At 44.8% G+C, this 12,163-nt stretch overlaps 1 protein-coding gene across 1 annotated transcript in view; it reads right to left on the minus strand.

The window, feature by feature from the left end:
* Window positions 1-405: 405 nt before the first annotated feature.
* The window catches only part of MGAT4B (alpha-1,3-mannosyl-glycoprotein 4-beta-N-acetylglucosaminyltransferase B), a 316,749-nt gene continuing 304,991 nt past the window's right edge, over window positions 406-12,163 (minus strand). Inside the window, exons 13-15 of the mRNA XM_088454751.1 lie at window positions 3,953-4,040; window positions 2,867-2,979; window positions 406-1,012 (exon numbers count right to left, since the gene is read on the minus strand). Of these exons, the coding sequence (XP_088310877.1) occupies window positions 989-1,012; window positions 2,867-2,979; window positions 3,953-4,040 (225 nt within the window). The 3' untranslated portion in view covers window positions 406-988. The remainder of the gene's footprint in view (window positions 1,013-2,866; window positions 2,980-3,952; window positions 4,041-12,163) is intronic.

Below are 12,163 nucleotides of genomic sequence, written 5' to 3' on the forward strand. Positions count from 1 at the left end.
TACACATCGATGAAACGCGTCATCTCCTGCTCAGGGCGAAGAACAAATTGGATAAGTATCTACTTATGTACGGCATTAACCACCTCGCTGCAGCGATACAAACCCATTTAAAAGACAAAACAAAAAAAGTTTAGTCTGTGGAGGAATAGTCGACATTTTCCAAGAATGTATGAACTGCGTGGAGATGTAAAATGTATGATTGAAGTGACACCATGGTTCTCTAAAATAAACAAAATAAAAACAAAGTAGTCTAACTTGACCACAGCGAGTATTACACAAAAATAAAGGCCTTTGAACTACTTCAGTGCTGAAAGCGCCCGAACAGCGCTACAGCCAGACGCCACTGAAGGAGTTGGTAACAGAAAAGTAGGCATTATGTTGTATACATGTATACCCCCACCCCTCCCCCCCACTTCATTTCTTCTGCACATGAAACATATCCAATGCAGAAAACAATGCTTTGGTGTCCTTCTTTCTACTATTGTGCTTTCCACAGAGGAGGACTGCTTGAGAAAATCCGCCCTCAAGGAGTGGGCCACTGGCTGGGTACGATTAGGTCACTGAGAAGGTGCCTCCGCCAGGATCATCATAGTTAGAGTAGGTGCTGAGAAGTAGGCTACCTCTCTACCTCTCGGGTAATCCTGAATGGCCGGTAACCACTTCAGCACTTCCCCAGCTGCACTTGGGGAAACGTGGAAAATGTTCTCCTTCAGTCCAATACTGACCATGTGCAGTGCTCCCGTGATAGCAGCACCACAGGAGAGGGACGAGGGCAGAGCAGCTGGAGGAATCAGTCCAGTACTGACCATGTGCAGTGCTCCCGTGATAGCAGCACCACAGGAGAGGGACGAGGGCAGAGCAGCTGGAGGAATCAGTCCAATACTGACCATGTGCAGTGCTCCCGTGATAGCAGCACCACAGGAGAGGGACGAGGGCAGAGCAGCTGGAGGAATCAGTCCAGTCTATTGACAAATTGGTCCAAAAGGGATCAGTCCGCTTTTTTAATAAATATCTGTTTAGGGGGAATGAATGAATAAGAGAAAGATGTGAGTAACACAAAAACAGCACAAAAACAAACTAACCCACTATTATTATTATTGTATTCTAGTATTCTAAATGCAAGAACATCTGCCTCTCGGGTGGTTCCTGTCGTACAATGCTGTAGAAATAGTCTGATGATGTAGAGATAGTCTTGCCCAAAAGAAGCAATTGTACCTTTCAATATACCCCAAGTCTGTGCCTTGCTGAGCTATTAAATTAATTCTGTCCTTAAAACATGGGGAAACGGATATCTAAGGCAGATTTAAGAACGTATTGTGCATATTTAGCAAGGCTAGAAAGCAGGAGCTTTTATGAGCACGGCGTTACTGGGGCTATTAAACAATTTCCGAAAAGCATCGCTTGTGTCCGCTGGCTAAAGCCATCTGAAGATGACGTTAGTCGGCTTACTTCTATGGAGCAGCCTAGCCGGAGAGGAAACTTCTGATCCCTCCTCAATGGTTTCATGCTGAGTGTGATACCCATCGCAACTATTTAGCTTTGCAGATGTACAGTTGCATGCTCAGGTACCTGTCTAGGTCAGAACCTTGAAGTGAGGTGTTAGGGTTACCTATCACTTTACTTACTGAGTTCGTCACCGGGAAGGGATCCCATCGAAGGCCTCATGATAAAGAATGTTAATTTTCAGGGCATTAATGCAAATGATGCTACATAAGACCCAAACGCTTTAATACCCTAAAGAATATCAGTTCAATATACATGGAGTAAACCTAGAAGTTTAATACTGTGGAGAATTAAGAGTTTCTCTATCTCTTGCTTCAGTCTTAAAGGGAAGAAGAACAAAGCAATCTACAGAGTATATTCATAGATCTGAGAAAGTGGCTGAAAGCCTGAAAACAGTACACATAGAGCAGTGCTGCTATTTCAGCTTTTTGCCTCGTCAGCAACTTTTGAGTCACTGTGAGATACGGCACTGGATGTGCAATACAGGTGGGTGAATACTTGTTGCATTTTCTTTAGTTTGTTTCTTCAGCCTGCTATTAATAATGCAAAGTTTCCACAGTGTCACGTGTTGTCTACCATGGCAGCCTGTAGTCACACAGCACATGAAGTAGTGAACAGAGATGCTTTATCTGAGCTCTGTCTACACTGTAAGATTCCCCCCCCCCCCTTCTCCCTCCCTCTGCCTATACATGACATGCTTAGAGTTGTGCGTGTGTGTGTGTGTGGGACTGGCAGCCATACTTGCCTGACCTCTAGAGAGATTTTGATAGTGAGATAATGATTTGTAGGAGTGCAATAAAACTAGATGCATGTACTTAACTTGCTATTTAAAGAAAGACAGAAAAAACTATGTGAGAATGTAACATGCTGTGAATGTAAGTTCCCTTTGAACAGGCAATATATGTAACAAGATCCTTTATTTCATCAGTAAACTTCCAGTGAGATTCATCTTCTAACACGTAAAACTTAACATTCAATTTGAAAAAGTTTATTCTCAATAGAACTCTGAGGGGTCAATTCAATTGTTTTCGACAGCGGCTCAAACGGCATTTCTGATCGCACCCTCCAAAGGTGGCAAGCAAAAATGTGCGAAAAGTCTGTGGTTTGGACGCCCTAGCCCAGGACTTTAGATGGTTTAGCCATTTTACGCAGCTAAACCTGTACTAACTGGGTGCGACAAGCGTGATAATTAATGGGCGCCCAAAACAATTGAATTGCTACATTGGGCGTCCATCAATTAGTGCACCTAAAAGAAAACAATGAAATCACCCCCTTAAATCAGTATTAATTCGTGTATCTATTTTATTGTATGGCTCTTTATGTTGCTGGTAAATAAGCATTTCTCTCCCCCAATTGAACATACCTCACTCAAAATGACCCACACAGGAGAATCTGTCTGAATAGAGAGACGCAGCGCCTCTAGTGGTCCAAATGAAGAATCCACTTCTCCTTCTGCTATGCCCTTGTTAAATGATCCTAATTAAGACACAACAACCAAACAGTGAAATGTGGGAGAACAAAACTGTCGCCATATATAAAAACACATAATAAAAAAATCCAATCTCCAAGAGTTTGTGTTGACAGTATTATTACCGGTTACTTTATTTCATGCTTCTAATAAACCAGGGTTAAAAATAGCTCAACAATTTATCTCATAATTAAGTGTTAATCAGTCAGAGTTATTACCGGATTGCTAATAATTCTAAAGACTGGGAAAAGAAATACCAAATGATTCGTTTCAGTTTCAGCATTTTTAATTGAGAATAATATTTTAATTTGACTAGTGCAGCTTCATTTCCAGCTAATGATAGCGATAAGGATATTTAATTGTTGTTTCCAAGATACATTATATTTTCCATTTATAAATTAAAATGCTTCAATTTGTCTTATCTTTGTAAAATCTCTGTCTTGAAGTGGTTAGACTGTACATGCGCAGAGTCATTCTCATGTCCTTTTAGAAGTGGCTAGATATTCAACATGTGGCCCCAGGAATCATTTACAGGAGAGCCAGGCCACAAGTCACTGCTGCTGGCCTGCGTGTGGAGTTGTCTAGTGACCCTACTAACGGGCCCCCATTGGTCTGGCCGCTTGTGTTGACTGTGGAATGGCAGCCCAGCGCAATATGGCCACCGGTCTGAGAAAATGCTTTGCAGCCAAGGTTACAAACACATAGCCCCACATATTTTAACCATCGGGTGTATATGTCTAGGCACAGCAGTGGGTTCAAGTTCTAGTTATTGTCACACAAGCGCTGATACGCTCCAATGAATGATGCACTGATAGAGTATGTGGGCAACTGCGTCATAGGAACTTAGGGGTATATTTACTAAAGTGTGGGTTTATGGAAGTGGAGATGTTGTCCATAGCAACCCAGGTTACATAATGGCAGAGAGACGGTAATGGACACAGTACATATAGAGAGAGAGGTAAAACACTGTCAGCAGCTCACCTATTTGAAAGTACCCATCTGGTGTGCGGTGGTATTTAGAGGGTTTTCCTCGTCCTTCCTGTAGTGCTTCTTTGTCTGATTGGAGGCTCTGTAATAAGGGCAAACAATATACTATTAAAAGTTGTCAGTCCTGAAGAATTTGGTAAGGGGAGTCCAAGGTTCCAGTACAGGGGTGTAAAGGGTACATGTAAAACACAGGAGCTGTACTACAGATGTGTCCTCATACACCAAGCCTCAATGCGCCATTTGGCGTGAGTGAGCCGAAACGAGCGTTGCACCAACCTTTTCTTTATATTTGTGGCTTGTTAGCACCGGAGACGCAGCAAAACACCACTCAATCTGTACCAGAGACACCGGGCTGCGACTTTAACTGCACAGGAATCGGTTTTATATAGGTAGAAAGTCGCAGAAGAAAAAAAAGCTGCAGCAGCTGCACCGAAGCTCTTCGTATATAGATTCAGATTAAGGGGCATATTCAATTAGGTGCGAAAAGTCCCGGACTTTTCGCCGACATCGCTGGTTTTCCTTGCAAAGAAGTATGGCGCGCGTCCCCGCTTATCCCCGTATTCAATTTGAAATCGGCAAAAACGTGACCCGGTGAAACCCAAGCAGATGTCAGATTTGGGGAAATCAGCCTGACACCCCCAAAAAGTTGTACTGGCATTGGGGATCACTATAGGCCTGCTGAAGGTATTTGGGGAACGTAAATGCTTTCAAAAGCTGCTAATAAGCGTCTTTGGAGAAGTGGTGAAGAATCGCATTTAGCAGGTTTTTTGCAGAATATAAGTAGTCCCAGCAAGTTTGGGGTACACGAAAATGGGGGCTAGCATATTTTAAAGTTGCTAATGTGAAGTTTTAAAAAACTTTAAAAATTCACCTGCCGCAACCACCTGCAAACTTAAAAACACCTGGGGCTCCCCTGGAGTCTATTTCGCTAGTTTTTAATTTTGTCCCCCAACTTTGAACTTTTTCGCCCCCAAAATGAAAGTACTTTTTTGGGGTGACAAAGTATGTTTTAAACTTTTTTTGATGCTGTTTACCGTTGGGTGACTGTACCAAGGGTGCAGGGGGGGTTTTCTGAGGTTTGCACCCCAAAACCCCAATTCTGCACTTTTTTTCGACATCTATTCATAGGCGAAACTTTTTCGCAGATTCCATTGCAATGAGTTTCCGCACCGGTGAAAATTCTCCTGAATTGAATACGGAGGAAACTTTTCGCATGGCGAAATGACATCACTTAATTGAATACAGCCCTTAATCGCACACAGATGTACCAGTTCCGCATATAAAAATTAATCAGTGCAATCTCGTTAAGCGGTTTTCTCGCTTCCAATTGTTTAATATGTGCGACCAAGATGCACATTAGAGTCAAAAAGATGCTCAGCGCAAGCCGTGTCACACGGGACCTGGCGCGCAGAGAAGGACTGTGACAAATCTCTATAATGGAAAACTAGATGTCAGATGGGTTGAAGTTTATACAAGACTTTCGTAGGTTTACATTATTTAGCTCCACACATGACACAGCTCCTCACATCACATGACACAGCTCCTCACATCACACAGCTGCTAGCACATGACACAGCTCCTCACATCACATGACACAGCTCCTCACATCACATGACACAGCTCCTCACATCACATGACAGCTCCTCACATCACATGACAGCTCCTCACATCACGACACAGCTCCTCACATCACATGACACAGCTGCTAGCACATGACACAGCTCCTCACATCACATGACACAGCTCCTCACATCACATGACACAGCTCCTCACATCACATGACACAGCTCCTCACATCACGACAGCTCCTCACATCACGACACAGCTCCTCACATCACATGACACAGCTCCTCACATCACATGACACAGCTCCTCACATCACATGACACAGCTGCTAGCACATGACACAGCTCCTCACATCACATGACACAGCTCCTCACATCACATGACACAGCTCCTCACATCACATGACACAGCTCCTCACATCACATGACACAGCTCCTCACATCACATGACACAGCTCCTCACATCACATGACACAGCTCCTCACATCACATGACACAGCTGCTAGCACAGAGGCCACATGACTTATTTTTGGTCACAGAATAGTGTTAAAACTACTGAAAACTGAACCTGTGTATGCTCCCAGACTGGTCAAGGATAAGATTACCTGTAATTCTTACTGTAGCGGTATTTGCAGTTACCGCATCCCTGCACGTAGCAATGAAGGGACGTGATCAAAATGACTTTTCCAACAACTGCAGCTATCGATCTTGACAGCTTGTAGGAATATGCAGCCAGGGACTGTGCTTACAAAAAAGTTTTTTTTTTTTTCCAATAATGCTACGGGAGTTTCTGAACGGCACGTACGCAGATTCACTGCAAGCACCATTCAGAGACCAAAAGAGAGAGAGAGTATGATTCGCCAGAGAGGTAAGTAAACACTCTCCCTCTTCGGCAAAAATTTATTATTTTTTTTTTACTGAAAAGTTTGATAATGGGCAAAGCAGGGACATGCAGTTGCAGGAAGAGAAGCACCCCCTTTATTTTTTTATGCAGTATTGCAAAGAACAAGACAAAGCAAAAACCAACTGTTAAGGAGAAGATTATACACGGTAGGTAGAGCACATAACATAAGATCTAAGAAAAAAAATACAGCAAAAAATATTACCACCGTTGTAAAGGTACAATTTGAATTAGACTGAATACAGTATAATGAATACAAGACATAACAATACAGTGGTGTACCCATAGAATTCAATCCATCTCAAATGGAAAAGCACAGACCCTGCCACCATGGGGCATGGGACTCCAACATGGGGCAAATTAATTAGAACTTTGAACTTAAAATAAAAGTAAACAAAATGTAAAAGAGAAAAATTAACAAAAAAACATGGGGCCTTCAAATACCTAGTTACGCCCCTGTGCATATCAGGCTTATTTCGAAAAAGGCCGCACTGCCCCAACACATGCGCTTGTGGAAGTAGCCGTCAGCGTCATCAGCGCACATTTGCATCATCCTTGGTGCAAGAGAAGCATCTGTAATCAGCTGGATCTCTACATACAGGCAACTGTGAATGGCTCCCAGTTCCGTTAACATGACCATGCCACCCACACGCACATATACTCTACAATGTAACCACTAGGCTGTTTTAGAGGGGTGCCGCATCCTGCCTGCATTTAAAGGGGCAAAATGCGCAGTGCCCTTGTAGCGGCACCCGGGTACAGCAGCCTGCACTGTGCCTTCCCCACCCACGGGCGGCAGCCTTTGGCACGCGCAGAGCCTCCCTGCCTGCACACTATGTATAATCCACTCTGAATGGCCCCCGACATGCCCATGACACACAAACGACACATTTATACTGCATGGAATTGACCAGTTTCCGCATGGTTACACCCACTACACCACACGACTCTAAATGACCCATTGTCTCTCAAAGTTGTGTATGCTCAGCTCCAAAGCGTGCTAAAAATTCATGAGATCCATCCACAGAGTTGAGTTGAGTTAACAGCTATAGGCGGAGATACCTATATTGATGCGCGGTTTTAATTGTACTTTTAATGTGCAGTGCCACTAATAATTTTAATGTATGGAATCATTCAAAGCATGTTTCGGAGTGAAGGCAGCCATTTTGTGCACTGAACCCTACAGTATATTTAGCCAATCATAGGAACCAGTGACATAAAACACTTTTGACTGGTACTATATATGGAAACAAGTCACAAAGTTTGGACACACCTTCTCATTCAATGGTTTTTGTTTATTTAAATTATTTTCAACATGGTAGATTAATACTGAAGACATCAAAACTATGAAAGAACACATATGGAATTATGTTGTAAACAAAAAAGTATTAAACAAATCAAAATAAGTTTTATATTTTAGATTCCTCAAAGTAGCCCCCTTTTGCTTGGATGACAGCTTTGCACACTCTTGGCATTCTCTCAATCAGCTACATGAGGTAGTCTCCTGGAATGGTTTTCCAACAGTCTTGAAGGAGTTCCCAGAAGTGCCGAGCACTTGTTGGCTGCTTTTCCTTCACTCTGCGGTTCAACTCATCCCAAACCAGCTCAATTGGGTTTAGGTCGGGTGATTGTGGAGGCCAGGTCATCTGACGCAGCACTCCATCACTTTCCTTCTTGGTCAAGTAGACCTTACATAGCCTGGAGGTGTGTTTGGGGTCATTGTCTTGTTGAAAAACAAATGATGGTCCCAGTAAGCGCAAACCAGATGGGATGGCATAGCGCTGCAGAACGCTGTGGTAGCCATGCTGGTTAAGCGTGATTTGAATTTTGAATAAATCACCAACAGTGTCACCAGCAAAGCACCCCCACACCATCACACCTCCTCCTTCATGCTTCACAGTGGGAACCACACATGCAGAAACCATCCGCTCACCTTCTCTGCCTCTCACAAAGACACGGCGGTTGGAACCAAAAATCTCAAATTTGTACTCATCAGACCAAAGCACAGATTTCCACTGGTCTAATGTCCATTCCTTGTGTTTCTTGGCCCAAACAATTCTCTTCTTGTTGTTCATCCTCAGTAGTGGCTTCTTCGCAGCAATATGACCATGAAGGTCTGATTTACGCAGTCTCCTCTGAACAGTTGATGTTGAGATTTGTCTGCTACTTGAACTCTGTGAAGACTTTGTGTTCTCTAATCTAAGGTGCTGTTAAGTAGTGGTTTTTGAGGTTGGTAACTCTAATGAACTTATCCTCTGCAGCAGAGGTAACTTTTGGTCTTTCTTTCCTGGGGCGGTCCTCATGAGAGCCAGTTTCATCATAGCATTTGATGGTTTTTGCAACTGCACTTGAGGATACATTCAAAGTTCTTGAAGTTTTCCGTATCGACTGACCTTCATGTCTTAAAGTAATGAAGGAGTGTCGTTTCTCTTGAGTTGAGTGGTTGGTGCCATAATATGGATTACAACAGTAGTCAAATAGTAGTGACCACTGTGTACTAACCCTACCTCTGCACAACACAACTGATGGTCTCAAAGACATTAAGAAGGCAAGTAATTTCACAGATTGACTCTTGACAAGGCACACCTGTTAATTCAAAACCAGTCCAGGAGACGGGATAAGTTTAAGATGCCAGCGGTCGCAATCCCGACCGCCGGCATCTAGAATCCTTAATCCGGGCTAGGGTTAAATCTATAATCCAGACGCCTGTCAGTTGCCCGACGCCGGCATACCGGAGCCCGGGATCCCGATCGAAGGGATACCGGGCGCCGCAAGCGAACAGCCGCGCGGGGGGGGGGCGCTTAGGTTTAGGCCACCCGGGGGGAACTTAGGGTTAGGCACCCCCCCCCCGGGAGGGTGAGCCCCCCCCCCCCCGGGAGGGTGAGGCACCCCCCCCCCCCGGGAGGGTGAGGCACCCCCCCCCCCCGGGAGGGTGAGGCACCCCCCCCCCCCCCCGGGAGGGTGAGGCACCCCCCCCCCCCGGGAGGGTGAGGCACCCCCCCCGGGAGGGTGAGGCACCCCCCCCCCGGGAGGGTGAGGCACCCCCCCCCCCGGGAGGGTGAGGCACCCCCCCCCGGGAGGGTGAGGCACCCCCCCCCCAAGAGGGTGAGGCACCCCCCCCCCAAGAGGGTGAGGCACCCCCCCCCCCAAGAGGGTGAGCCACCCCCCCCCCCCCAAGAGGGTGAGCCACCCCCCCCCCCCCCCGGAGGGTGAGGCAACCCCCCCTGGGTCTTAGGGTTAGGCAACCCCCCCCCTCGGGAGGGTGAGGCACCCCCCCCCCCCCCCGGACGGTGAGGCAACCCCCCCTGGGTCTTAGGGTTAGGCACCCCCCCTGGGTCTTAGGGTTATGCACCCCCCCTGGGATTTAGGTTTAGGCAGCGGGGAAGGGGGGTTAGGGTTAGGCACTTAGAGGGGGGAGGTTAGGGTTATTCACTTGGGGGGAGGTTAGGGTTAGGCACCCCTAAGGAGGGTTAGGGGGTGGGAATAGAATAGTTTATACTTACCTTTAGACGATCGGGATTTCCAGCGCTGTCGGTCTTCCGCTGCCGGGCTCTGCTGTTTTGTCGGGCTGCCGCAGCCGGGATTCGAACTACAGGTCATGCGGCAGCCAGCATTCCATACCGAATGCCCAGGAGACTACCTCATGAAGCTGATTGAGAGAATGCCAAGAGTGTGCAAAGCTGTCATCAAAGCAAAAGGGGGCTACTTTGAGGAATCTAAAATATAAAACATATTTTGATTTGCTTTAATGCTGCCCATCCATTTAACGATGCGGGGGATGACGGCACGATTATGACGCCGTCGTCTCCCGCGGGGTGAACTGCATACACTGAACGTTCAGACGTTCAGTGTATGCAGATCAATCATCCCCGAACATGGCAACCTGACGGCGGTCGTCAGGTTGACCGTCATGTTCGGGCGATGATTGATGTTAAAAACAACCAGCGGGCGCGCGCATCGCTGGTTGTTTTTAACCTTTTACTGCCCGATTTGCGGGCAATTACCAAGCGATGGAGCGATATCGACCATCGTTATCTCTCCATCGCTAGGTATAATCTCCTAGTGGATGGGCATCATAACACTTTTGTTTACAACATAATTCCATGTGTTCTTTCATAGTTTTGATGTCTTCACTATTAATCTACTATGTTGAAAATATTTTAAATAAACAAAAACCATTGAATGAGAAGGTGTGTTCAAACTTTTGACTGGTACTGGATGTTACCGCACATAACTTTTCAATTTCCCTTTTTCCCTCGTGTCTTGGTGATGTACTGAACTGCATGGCTGAATAGTAATTAAGCTCACAAAATGGCTGCTTTCTCTATGTGTGGGTAACAGCTAGGATACCGCCAAAAGGCCAAGCAATGCGTAACCTGATATAACTTTATAGATACCGAATATGGATAATAATCAGCACCCGAATTGTGTCTATGGTCATAAAACATAGCCTCTCACACCACAAGATGGTACTGTTACCTCATTTATAAAGGAATCTGCTGAAGTAAAAGAACAGTTTAAGGTTGATAAAGTATAGCAGAAATAATCATCTGAAATGTAACAAAGGGCAATTTATCTGGATATTACAGATCCTCAGATAACTTCAGTCCTCTACAAAACAAGATATATCTTAGTGTATTTTTTTATTACTATTCTTTATACGTCCCAGGCACATCGCAGGAAGCCGTTAGCTGGAAAATACTGCCATGTAAACTGGGAAGACAGGCAATTCATTTCTTCACCTATCAGAGATTTACAACTGAAATGATAGCAAACGGAAATATTGGTGTATGCTTTATTGAGAGCCGTCTGTGCCTCAAAACGACCTGACTGAGATTCGGTGAGCACTGATGTACAGAGCATTCTTCTTCCAAATCTGTATATCGCTAAGGTACGATACTGCATTGCTGAGATCACCAAAGGAAAGCTCCCCGAAGGCAGTACTGCCCCAAGTGATTTATCCCCAATTTATAATACTGTGATTTATCCCCAATTTATAATACAGTGTCACTCACTTCACCAAGTAATATAATCTCTGGTACACACTATTCCCAAATGATTTATCTGTGTTACACAGTACTGTCATCTCAGTTCCGCAATGTGATTTATCACCAATACACACTACTGTGTCACTCACTACCCCAGTGATTTATCCCCAGTACACACTACTGTGTCACTCACTACCCCAGTGATTTATCCCCAGTACACACTACTGTGTCACTCACTACCCCAGTGATTTATCCCCAGTACACACTACTTTGTCACTGAGGGGTATATATTTATCAAATAGAGATAAATCCTTTTACCAGTAGGTTCGCCAGGATAAAGGCTTTGCTTCTCTAAATTGAGAAGACATAGCTAATATTTTGCTAATATTCATCATGTTGGGTCAACGCGAATAGTCCTCTACATCCTCCAAACTTCACATCTAACGCCTTGTACTTTTCCCAAAGAGCACACTCATTTCCACTTGTAGGAAGAGTCATTTTGTACACAATTACTACATTTATAAATCAGAATCCATACTAGCCGTTTTCTGTTGACTTATGCAATGTATTAGTCCATACGACACAATAACTGTAGTAACAACATATGCCGGCATGCCAACAGAAAAAGACCAGAGCGTATCATTTGGACTTAAACTGGTTACACACTATACGATGTATCGCACTATATATCGTCCCGAGGCAGATCGTAATGATATAGTGTACACATCAATAGTGTATACGTCCAATCCAT

The sequence above is a fragment of the Taudactylus pleione genome, unplaced genomic scaffold, assembly GCF_031769625.1.
Source record: "Taudactylus pleione unplaced genomic scaffold, aTauple2 ptg000629l, whole genome shotgun sequence".
In the NCBI taxonomy this organism is placed as follows: domain Eukaryota; kingdom Metazoa; phylum Chordata; class Amphibia; order Anura; family Myobatrachidae; genus Taudactylus; species Taudactylus pleione.